The sequence below is a fragment of the Haliotis rubra genome, unplaced genomic scaffold (genome assembly GCF_003918875.1).
Source record: "Haliotis rubra isolate DU_JTF1 unplaced genomic scaffold, ASM391887v1 Scf891, whole genome shotgun sequence".
NCBI lineage: Eukaryota > Metazoa > Mollusca > Gastropoda > Lepetellida > Haliotidae > Haliotis > Haliotis rubra.
In genome coordinates, this window is record NW_025767625.1 from 152,057 (window position 1) to 164,641 (window position 12,585).

At 41.9% G+C, this 12,585-nt stretch overlaps 1 protein-coding gene across 2 annotated transcripts in view; it reads right to left on the bottom strand.

Moving 5' to 3' along the window:
- Nucleotides 1–999: 999 nt before the first annotated feature.
- LOC124263629 (coiled-coil domain-containing protein 125-like) overlaps nucleotides 1,000–12,585 on the bottom strand; it is a 31,037-nt gene continuing 19,451 nt past the window's right edge. For both annotated transcript variants that reach the window (XM_046698278.1, XM_046698277.1), the window contains 7 exons: nucleotides 8,727–8,860; nucleotides 7,667–7,749; nucleotides 6,774–6,892; nucleotides 5,575–5,682; nucleotides 4,847–5,036; nucleotides 3,405–3,514; nucleotides 1,000–2,032 (listed from right to left, as the gene is read on the bottom strand). In XM_046698278.1, the coding sequence (XP_046554234.1) occupies nucleotides 1,913–2,032; nucleotides 3,405–3,514; nucleotides 4,847–5,036; nucleotides 5,575–5,682; nucleotides 6,774–6,892; nucleotides 7,667–7,749; nucleotides 8,727–8,860 (864 nt within the window). In that variant the 3' untranslated portion in view covers nucleotides 1,000–1,912. The remainder of the gene's footprint in view (nucleotides 2,033–3,404; nucleotides 3,515–4,846; nucleotides 5,037–5,574; nucleotides 5,683–6,773; nucleotides 6,893–7,666; nucleotides 7,750–8,726; nucleotides 8,861–12,585) is intronic.

Below are 12,585 nucleotides of genomic sequence, written 5' to 3' on the forward strand. Positions count from 1 at the left end.
CCCGACCCGACCCCACATGACCCGACCCAACCCCACATGACCTGGCCATGACCCGACCCCACATGACCTGACCCGACATCACATGACCTGACCCGACCCATGACCTGGACCTGACCTGACCTGACCCCCACATGACCCTGACCCGACCCCACCTGACTTGACCCGACCCCACCTGACTTGACCTGACCTCCACATGACCTGACCCTGACCCCACCTGACCTGACCCTGACCCCAAAATGACCTGACCTGACCCCACATGACCTGACCTGACCAAGCTTCACATGACCCGACCCGACCAGATATGATCTGACCTGACCCAACCCTACATGACCTGACCCAACCCTACATGGCCTGACCTGACATGACCCGACCCCATATGATCTGACCTGACCCATGATCTGACCAAACTTCACATGACCCGACCAGATATGATCTGCAATCTGCATGTCATCTAACTACATCATGTCATCACATTATTCACTGACAAGACAGCTTCAAACATGGGGCCACATGTATGGTGAGGATAACAACCCAGTAACACTTACCGCTGAGCCCTAGATATACATTTGACATTAAAAACATAACAAAACAGAAACACAAACGTTTCTTTGAAATTATTCAGACCAGTTCTTTTTCTTAATGTTACAAGTCATTAAGTCAGCTTAATGTGGAAGAAAGTCAGAAGTGATGTGAGGCGTTATTCTTCTGGTGAAACCCAGGGGTACGGTGGCCGACAAACCCAGGGGTACGGTGGCCGACAAACCCAGGGGTACGGTGGCCGACAAACCCACGGGTACGGTGGCCGACAAACCCCAAAACAGATTGTGTGGGCCAATTATATGGACATTTTACTTAAACAATAAATTCAAAACATCGGTCTTACATGGATTCAGCACTGTCAAAAACACATAAGTAGATAAATGGCCACATCTACACATCAAAGAATCATCAAACATGAAAACATTTTTCTAGATGCATCTACTTGGGACAATTTTTTCATGTATGATCAAAGTATGCAAGCATTTGTGAGTAAAGGATTCAGAATGTGTAGCTTTGTTTTTAATGCTAGAATTATCTAAAAATAATTCCATAAGAATTTCTGACAACTTGCAGGTCCAAAAGGTAACAGTTAAGTCAGACAAACTGTAGATATTAGAAATGAACTATTACCACTTTCAATACATATTTGTCACTGGCCTACATGTCACATGCTTTGGACTGAAAACTATTTTGTTTTTCAAAGAACATTTCTGACAATGTGATTTGTGTGACACTGAATGTCACATGTGACTGGGTACGTGACAACATAAACTGGTTTTATGTCTGATATGTCAACAATTGAGTACATCAAACTTTAAACAAAAGACAGAACCCAGTCAGAATCCTATTTTGAAGGCACATAACAATAAACAAATATGTGAGAGGTAAATCTCTATCACAAGACAGCACTAAATATCTGATAAACAATCTTCAAAACACTTTCATTGAGCTGTGGTTACAAGCAAGCAAATTCTGTAATTGTAATCTCAAAAACTTTACATATCAAAGAAATACATCCTTAAAACTGCATAAATTTAGTTGTGTGTATAAAAATATGTGTTGCTATGAAACAAGAATGTTCTCCAAGTTATAAAGATATCAATACTTATCAATAGACCAATGATCAGATTAAGTAGATGTGTTGCACCTGAGTGCCACCTGGAAAACACTAGATCATGTCAATAAACTGTTGTATGTTCTGGATGGATTTCCGGATTTCAACATGAAGAGAGATCAAAATATGATGAGAAGGTTTATCTGTGCTGTTTGATTTCACGTGAAGACATAGTCCTCCGTGTAGGCCAACCCCTGGAAGTGTGACTTCACGTGAAGCCATCCTCCTCTATGTTGGCCGACACCTGGCTGTCTGACTTCACGTGAAGACATCCTCCTCCTTGAGGGCACGCATCTGTTTCTCGAGGGATTCCACCTTGTTGGCCAAGACCTGGGCTGCCAGTTTCTGGTGAGCCAGTGCCTCACATTTCTCATGGACCTGCAGGGACAATATGGACAATATGGACAATAAGGACAATAAGGACAATAAGGACAATAAGGACAATAAGGACAATATGGACATCATTGTCAGGTTTATATCCTAAACCCTCTTCCCATTACCTTCTTTAATGGCCGAAATGAAACAAATAGCTCAAGAGTCAGCTACAGTTTAGCAAGATCACATGTTGTTGATAGCAGCAATATTACCAAGTCTTCCATGGTACAGCAATACCACCCTTGTAGGTGATTTTACAGTAATATCAACCCAGTCTGCTGAGTCAGCACTATTCCCTGCTGTCACGTCACAGAGACTTACCATTTCAGACAGCAGTCTGCTGAGTCAGCACTATTCCCTGCCGTCACGTCACAGAGACTTACCATTTCACACAGCAGTCTGCTGAGTCAGCACTATTCCCTGCCGTCACGTCACAGAGACTTACCATTTCACACAGCAGTCTGCTGAGTCAGCACTATTCCCTGCCGTCACGTCACAGAGACTTACCATTTCACACAGCAGTCTGCTGAGTCAGCACTATTCCCTGCTGTCACGTCACAGAGACTTACCATTTCACACAGAAGTCTGCTGAGTCAGCACTATTCCCTGCACAGAGTCACAGCGTCACAGAGACTACCATTTCACACAGCAGTCTGCTGAGTCAGCACTATTCCCTGCCGTCACGTCACAGAGACTTACCATTTCAGACAGCAGTCTGCTGAGTCAGCACTATTCCCTGCCGTCACGTAACAGAGACTTACCATTTCAGACAGCAGTCTGCTGGAGTCAGCACTATTCCTGCGTCCGTCACAGAGACTTACCATTTCACACAGCAGTCTGCTGAGTCAGCACTATTCCCTGCCGTCCGTCACAGAGACTTACCATTTCACACAGCAGTCTGCTGAGTCAGCACTATTCCTGCCGTCGCGTCACAGAGACTTACCATTTCAGACAGCAGTCTGCTGAGTCAGCACTATTCCCTGCCGTCCGTAACAGAGACTTACCATTTCACACAGCAGTCTGCTGAGTCAGCACTATTCCCTGCCGTCCGCGTAACAGAGACTTACCATTTCACACAGCAGTCTGCTGAGTCAGCACTATTCCCTGCTGTCGTAACAGAGACTTACCATTTCACACAGCAGTCTGCTGAGTCAGCACTATTCCCTGCCGTCACGTCACAGAGACTTACCATTTCACACAGCAGTCTGCTGAGTCAGCACTATTCCCTGCTGTCACGTCACAGAGACTTACCATTTCAGACAGCAGTCTGCTGAGTCAGCACTATTCCCTGCTGTCACGTCACAGAGACTTACCATTTCAGACAGCAGTCTGCTGAGTCAGCACTATTCCCTGCCGTCACGTCACAGAGACTTACCATTTCAGACAGCAGTGTGATGAGTTCCTGGGGGGTCATCAGTGTTGTGTTGATGCCGGACAGGGGGCCGTTGGGCAGGCCATGGTGTGGGATGGACATGTGAAGGTCATCTGAATCACAAACAGGCATATGCAACAGTTCCATGTCAAGAAATATAATTCACTTTTTTAGCTTATTCCTAGTAAAAGACTGACGTCAGATTCTAATATCAGTTCATTTCCATACAAACGGGATGACGATGCAGCTAACATCTTTTCCATGGAAACTACAACCACTGACTGAGAAAACATAAATCAGCAGAGCTTGGGGAACACATATTCAATAGTCACATTAATAACAACAAATTGAAACTACTGCAAAAGCTCAAATTTAAAATGAAACCATCTGAAGACACTGATGTAGTGCAAGGACTGACTGACTGACTGACTGACTGACTGAGTTTAGTTTTACGCCGCTTTTAGCAATATTCCAGCAACATCAGGGCGGGGGACACCAGAAACAGGATTGTTCCCATCTGGGGATTGAACCGGTCTTCGGCGTGACGAGCCAACGCTTTAACCATTAGGCTACCCCACCGCCCCTGTAGTGCAAGGAAGCACATCAGACTTGATACAGCAAGTGTTCATGCTTCCACTGTTCATCTTACCACAGATATTCTAAGACAAGTGAGGGTGGATGCTTTAGTCTGTAGCAGTTGGCAATATTCCACAGCAGATATATAGATATTCAAGTCAGCATATAGATATAGAGTCAGGGCTCTACAAACCAGTGGTTGACATCATGAACAAAACCATCTCGACACGCTGTAACCCCAATCACAGGTCCTCTTAACACTGGCTGGTCCTCGTAACTACAAGTAGCTTCTTTTCATTTGATATGAAAAGTCTTTAAATATGATATGCCAAGTGAGTGAGTGAGTATAGTTTTAAGCCGCTTTAAGCAATATTCCAGCAATATCACAGCTGGGGACACCAGAAATGGGCTTCACACATTGTATCCATATGGGGAATCGAATCTGGGTCTTCGGCGTGACAAGCTAACGCTTTAACCAGTAAGCTACCCCACCACCCTGAAGTGCAAAGGATCGAGACCTTGACACTCTGTCCACTTCACGAATGAGGTGAGTGAGTGAGTTTAGTTTCACGCCACACTCAGCAACATTCCAGCTATATGGCGCCGGTCTGTAAATAATCGAGTCTGGACCAGACAATCCATTGATCAACAGCATGAGCATCAATCTACACAATTGGGAACCGATGACATGTGTCAACCAAGTCAGCGAGCCTGACCACCCGATCCCGTTAGTCGCCTCTTACGACAAGCATGAGTTACTGAAGATCAACTCTAACCCGGATCTTCACGGGTTCTCGACTGAGGTGGTAACCAGCCACGAGAGTCTGGACTTATTCCAGCCACAGTCTCTGAGAACGGAGATATATTACCATCATTGAGAACGCTGATAAGCCACTTGATAGCCGCCTTTGCCTTGACAGGTTTTGAGGAGGCAGGTATGGTGAGTTCAGACAGTTTGAGGGTGAGGAACTTGTTCCTGTTGAGCTGTTCCTCAAAGGCCTTCCTGTATGCATCCACGGTGAGATAAGCTTCATCCCTCCGATGCTTGTACAGCTCAATCTGCAGCAGCACCACACACACTCGAGCAAAGCTCAAATATTTGTATGTATCAAATATACTTGCACTTGTTAATATTTAAATACAGGGATTTATCTTGGATTTGGCTGCCCTTTGAAATCAAATTGGGAAAGGCAGAGAATCTAGATTCTTAATGCTCTTATTCTTAATTGTTTTACGCCACTTTCAGCAGTATTGCAGAAATATCATGGCGGGGACATGAGAAATGCACTTCACTTATTGTACCCAGAGCCATGTGCAAATGCTTTCATCACTAGGCTAACCTACCGCTCCTAATGCCCTTGGAAGCAAAACTGGTTGTCTTGGTCCAAACATACAAATTTTATAAAAGTTTTAACATTGCATGTTCTTGTCACATTTAATGCAATAATACAAGACAATGAGGTCTTACAAGCTTCCCCCTTGACCCCAGTACCCATGTTAACCCTTCCCTGACCTTGACCTCAGATGACCTTGTCCTCACAATGACACCGACGCAAACATCAACAGCTGACATGAAGAAGCATGTCTATCAAGTTACCTCCTCCCTGAGCCTGAGAGTGTCCCTGCGGAGGTTGGCTGCAGCGTGGGCACACCCACATGGCTCTGTCTTGGTCCCCCGGCACTGACACGCCCCCAACACTGCCAGCTGGGGGAGGGAGAATACATTGTAGTAAGAATGGCACTGTGACCTTGATGCAGTGTTCTAGGAAGGTTTTCAGGTAACAAAACCATTCATATTTCAATTAGATAATCAGTTTGGCAGGCACATTGTAGCAGTTCAAATTCCTGACAGTGATGATTGTTAAATACACTTTATCAATCATTTGGACAGAAATCAACCTTGCAAATTATTTCTTCAGTGGCAGTATCTTTAGAAAAATCTAAATGCTTGAATGATGGGGCCTAGAATGAGTGAGTGAGTTTAGTTTTACGCAATTGGGTCTAGATCTGCGTAATTGGGAACCGATGACATTTGGCAAACAAGTCAGCGAGCCTGACCACCCGATCCCGTTTGTCGCCTCTTACGACAAGCATGGGTTACTGACGATCAATTCTAACCCGGATCTTCACGGGTAGGGCCTAGAATGAAATCTGTATTGGTGTTTCATTGCAAGCACAACATATCTGTAACATTTTCATTATTTAAAGAAGCTCTCAGCAATATTCCAGCTATATGACAACTATCTATACAGTCCAGCTCTTGACATCATGAATATAGATCTACCCACACAATCTCACTGGTCAACTCGGAACACAAGTTGTGGTTGCTGAAGACAAACTCTAACCTTTCACTGTCTTTTCTGTGTGTGCATTGTTCACTGCTGCACTGAGCACTAATCAAGATATATGTCAACAACCTGTCAGAGTCCATCCATGAAGATCCCAGTTAGAATTGTCTTCAGTAACCCATGCTTGTCGTAAGAGGTGACTAACAGGATCAGGTGGTCAGGCTCACTGACTTGGTTGACACATGTCATTGTATCACCATTGCAAAGAATGTGGGTCATGCTGTTGATCACTGGATTGACGAGTTCAGACTCAATTATTTACAAACAGTGATGGACAGTGTGAGCAACAATGCACACGATGTATGCTGACACACAGTCACAGTCACAGTCACAAATCCGGATCCTTCAAACCACCTCTTACAATTCATTGATTATTCTAACCCACAATCCCCTGTGGTGGTGGTGAACTATATATGTCTATTGCTGGTCAAGGTTAAACTGAGCCCACCTCTGCTGATGAGTATGTGCCGTAGTCCTCGTCTGAGGCGGTGCTTCTCGTTCTCTCGTACTTCAGCTTCTCTTTCACATCCAGCAAGGCCAGCAACTCGTCTCTCTCCCGAGCCAGAGCTGAAGAATACCGCACAGATGAGTCCTAAAGCTCATACAATCATGACAAGGTACATCATAATTTAAATACTATCCAGTGCATCCCCATGCTAACATATCACTCAGGGTAAGACTACAGAATACCGGATACCTTATGCCATCCTTGAAAGCATGCAAGTTTACTTAGGTTAAGGTTAAGTTTAAGGTTAAGGTTAAGGTTAAGGTTTGGGGTAAGGGTTGGGGTTGGGGTTGGGGTTGGGGGTTGGGGTTAGGGTTAAGGTTAAGGTTAAGGGTTAGGGTTAGGGTTAGGTAAGGGTTTAGGTTTAGGTTAGGGTAAGGGTAGGGTTAGGGTTAGGGTTAGGGTTAAGGTTAAGGTTAGGGTTAGGGTTAGGGTAAGGTTTAGCGTTAGGGTTAGGGTGACGTGACACTAAACAATATGGCTGGTAGGTATCCGGTATTCTGTAGGTGTACCTGACTCAGTTTAACACTGTTTTGAACAGTATATCAGTTACATCACAGCATGATCTGGGAGGGAGGAAGAGATCAGACATGTTGGTGAACCCGAAAGTTTCAGTCAGGTGATGACAAACAAAAACAAAAAAATGGGAATCTGTGTTCATTTGAGAGCATGAACGCTAAATGTTAGAAGAAAGTATGAAGAGATGCAGGTCACACGTGTCACCACACTTGTGGAACGAGTTGGAACCTAACGGACATGTAGGACTCCTAGTCCCAACACCAGGCATATTAACTAATTCAATACTCAGGTCAATTCAGGTTCGAACTTCAACATACCCATCTTTTGACAGTTAGCTCTGCGTAGTTCCTCTGACCTGGCTTCCAGTGTAGACATGAGGAGACCATTCTCCTGGCAGACTCTGGAACACACCAACATGGCAGTCAGACTATGACTGTCACACACAGAGATCCTGTCATCTGTACATACTCCATCAATACAAACCTCACCAGCTCATACAACAAGCCTATGGTGTTACATACATCATACATGTAAACAGCATGGAATAGGGGCGACCAGTTCCTCCACAAAACCTAACACTAAGTTAGTGGGGTGAACCTATCCCCCAATAATTTGAAAAAGACAAATCTGTCAAATGATTTTCATTTTAATTGGTTTATTATGCAATTTCAACATATTTTCAAGGAAATGTTTTCCATTGGACAATAACACAAAAATATGACTCTTAAAAGAAACAAAATGAAATAAAGCCATTATCTGCCAAATTAGACTTTAGGTTATGATTTTTGTGTGCGACTGTTTAAGTGAGTGAGATTAGTTTTACGCCGCACTGAGCAATATTCCAGCTGTATGGCGGCAGTCTGTTAATAATCAAGTCTGGGCCAGACAATCCAGTGATTAACAGCATGAGCATCAATCTGCGCAATTGGGAACCGATGACACGTGTCAACCGAGTCAGCGAGCCTGACCACCCGATCCCATTAGTCGCCTCTAACGACATGCATGGGTTGCTGAAGATCAATTCTAACCCGGATAACCATGACAAAGAACAATCAAGGATTTTATACAATCAATTCCATCTGTAATATAATATTACATCCATTTACAAAGGCTCTATTCACCAGTAGCGCATGGCCCTTCTTTCTTATCACCTCGGGTAACGGATCTGCATGCACTGAATTTCATTCACAGTTACCCAGGTATAATAAATATATTTTCTTAATATGGATTTGATGCTAAACAAAACAATAAGAAAAATAATAATAAATCTCAAAATAATAGCAGAATATACATGAGAAAATCTAAAAGCTTAAATAAAACAGAAAAACATCATTCCTTGGTCCCACCGAACCACTTCATAAGCAGGCCTTGGTTTACCTCTGCAACAGTGCTTCATCGTCCCACAAGAGTTCATGAGGGGGCAGCAACAGCAGCCCCTCCCCCTCCTCTACATCACCGCCACCTGCAGACTGGTCCCCCGACAGATCCCCTGACAGGTCGACAGCACTATCCTGCACCACACAGACAGACCAATCACCAACCACCACAAGCAGACCCGCAGAAACAGGCACCCGCATGGAGAGACATGTCCAAGCGTGGGAAACATTAGAAATTCTACAGTTTCAATCAATAAAGAAAAAACAAAAATAACGATTATATAAGAAGATATACTGTATCCCCACAACCACTAATTATTGTACTGTTGTGTCTTTCTACTTATTTATCACTTGACTAGTGCGCTCAGACATTATTAAGAAAAGATCCCTGATTTGAAATGCTTGGGGATGTCAGTATTGTTATGGTGTATTTGTGGACTAGTGTTGGGAATTGGATAAAATCTCATACTTGATGATTGGTTCATTACAACCGATCAATCATCGAAAATAATTGGTCAGCATCATTTATCAAATTTTTCTGGTTAAGATAAATTCAATCCTGACTTGGAACGAGCTTGTAATGTTTATGAAATGTAACAGACAAAACCAACCTTGTGAAAAATATTGTTAATGCAAACAAGTGTTCCAGAATTGTTTGTGTTCGATTATGAGAAAACATGATCGATTGCTTGGTTGTTTAGTCATTTCGACCAATCTTCGATTATTTCAATTACTCGGACCACCACTACTGTGGACCCAAAAACAACAACCATTTTTTTTTTAAATGCCCAAATATGCAAATAATTTTGTCAGACTAACATTTCCACAGTTTAAATTTTTTTCTCTAAAAACACAACAGTCAAATATTTTGTATGAGACACACATGAAAACCATAGCCAATTCTTCAAAACAAGTAGAAGAGCAAGCCCCCATATATCTTGTGTGACCTCACTTGTACAACAATGTCTAAACTATTGGAATCACTAATACAAGCATTTGTGTGGACCATGCAGAACAAGGTGCAACAGCCTAACAGGGGAAATGAAATTCATAAATACTACTTTTCACCCACAGTCTTAACACATGCCCAAGAATACTGAATATTGCTGCTAAATCTCACAAGTGTAGTCCTCAGTGACTGGAACCTTTTGGCAGCCATACTCGTGAACCAGCTGTCAATGTTTCAATCACAGCGGACACAAAATTTAAGCAAGTAAACATTTTTGACTTGCTACAAATTTTGGGAACAAGTGACAAAAGGTTTGCACTAGAGCCTTGGGTGCTGTTGTACAAAGCAGTCTTAGCGCTAAGGTTGTTTTGTACAACAAAACCCTGGACCATTTTTACATATAAAGTTGACTATCAGAGGTTGATTATAACCAAGCCATTATCAATGCACCAGAACAGGGATAGGCAAAAAGCAAAGTTTCTAATACAGCAGGATCACGCACATCGGGCATGTACAAGTAAACAAACTATAGGCTTCATTTACCCTGTGTATAGTGGAACCTGTCCAAACTGGACTCAGACTTTGTTTTAATACAGTCCAGAACATACACTACTCAGCTTGTTCCTGGTTTGCCTTCAGACAAGGACTGAATATAACTAACTGATGGGAGACAAGTTGTTAGACAAATAGCATTTCATATTCCCATGGAAATTACTCTGTTTCAAAATTATTAAAATTCTAAAATAATTAGTAAACATTCACTTTACAGCTACAGCTAACTTTTTAGTTCCATAACTTTATGAAATATATAGATACGTATCTATGAAAAAGGGATATATTTTGGTGAAAAGAATCATTTCTTTCAAACCTAGTTTTATTTCCCATTTCTTTGTCTCCTGTTATGATTTATCCTCACTAAACCGGACCATGTCTAAACTGAGTTGTGTCTCAGCCCCAAATAAGTGGACAGAGTGTGCTGTACAAGTAGGACAACAAAATGCTTTGATATGTATTTGAAAATAGTACTGTGCTGTCCACACAAAAATGTAGATAAACAAATAGTTAGTCTCCTGTTTCCAAATTGAAACCAAACTTTCCTCCACCAAACAAAATCAATGAATTATCAACTGAGTATCCATAAATTATGTATTCTTATGTTCAACCATGTGTTTCAGATCATCATAATAACATAAAACCAGATATTTTTCAGAAAAATGAAAAAATAAAAACACACTATCTACCAAGGGCCAAAGGACACCCTGCTGACTGCAGGACATCAAACTGCAGCTTGTTTACCTCCTACAAGGAATGAACATCATGCACAAACATCAGGAACACCATGCGAGGAAGTATTAAAGTCAGTCAACTCAGTTGATGCTCAGGGAAGTATTAAACAGTCAACTCAGTTGATGCTCAGAGAAAGCACAAGGTCAACCTATTGATGCTTCAGGGAAGTATTAAAATCAGTCAACTCAGTTAATGCTCAGAGAAAGCATTAATGTGAGTCAACTCAGTTGATGCTCAGGGGAAGTATTAAAGTCAGTCAACTCAGTTAATGCTCAGAGAAAGCATTAATGTGAGTCAACTCAGTTGATGCTCAGGGGAAGTATTAAAGTCAGTCAACTCAGTTGATGCTCAGAGAAAGCATTAATGTGAGTCAACTCAGTTGATGCTCAGGGAAGTATTAATGTGAGTCAACTCAGTTGATGCTCAGGGGAAGTATTAAAGTCAGTCAACTCAGTTGATGCTCAGAGAAAGCATTAATGTGAGTCAACTCAGTTGATGCTCAGGGGAAGTATTAAAGTCAGTCAACTCAGTTAATGCTCAGAGAAAGCAAAGTCAGCTCGGGGAAGTAACAGTTAATGCTCAGAGAAAGCATTAAAGTCAGTAAACTCAGTTGATGCTCAGAGAAAGCATTAATGTGAGTCAACTCAGTTGATGCTCAGGGGAAGTATTAAAGTCAGTCAACACAGCTGATGCTCAGATACAGACGGCAAGCTCTGTCTATCGTCATTCAGCATGCCAACTGTAGAGCTGTATCAAGGATATTAGAAATAGAACAAAATGCAGTTTTACTCTAACAGGAAACAATATCAAACTTATTAAATGAACATAATTAATAATGTAATGAAAGTCTGCAACAGATTTCAGCCTTCGAAAGAATTCTTGCAAGAAAGTCGAAACAGAAATACAGCGAATCACCATTATGGAAGCATTACCAATAAAACTGATAACATCCTGGGCCCTACGAGTGATGTTGGTGTAGCAACTATTATAAGCCTACCCGAGCTGGCAAGCGATGACCATCTTAGTGTAGTAAGTATTGTGGGAGATACCATTATTTTCACATTATGCCTAAATTACGACAATCTTAGCACAATGTGTATCATAGGCAAATATGGAATTATGATGATTATGATTATAATGATGACTGATATTATGATATTGGCCTGATATGTATCATAAGTCATTGTAAGCCTATGCATGAATTCTGGCCATCTTAGAGCTAAGATAATTTTGTGAAATAGTGCCCCGATTAACTCACAGATATGAAACACTAGATTATGTCCCTCTGAATATAGATAAAGCATCCTTTACTAATCTTACTGATGCCTTACACCAACAGGGTCTCACAGTATAGTGTCACATACTACAGATGTTGGGTCTTCCGAAAAATACACAGAAAAACTAGTTTCTAAAACACAAATGTAGGACTTTCTTAACAATTAATCACCATTACTACGAAAATATAAGTTTAAATTTATATGAAATGCTGAGATGAAAATCATCACTAACAAAGATCAGGCCACCTGTGATACAGACACTGAAATCAATTAGCATGCAGTTAGAGATGGTCAGAGATGAACGGTTAAGTAACAAATCAAATACAGATCAAGGCTTGGCACATGCA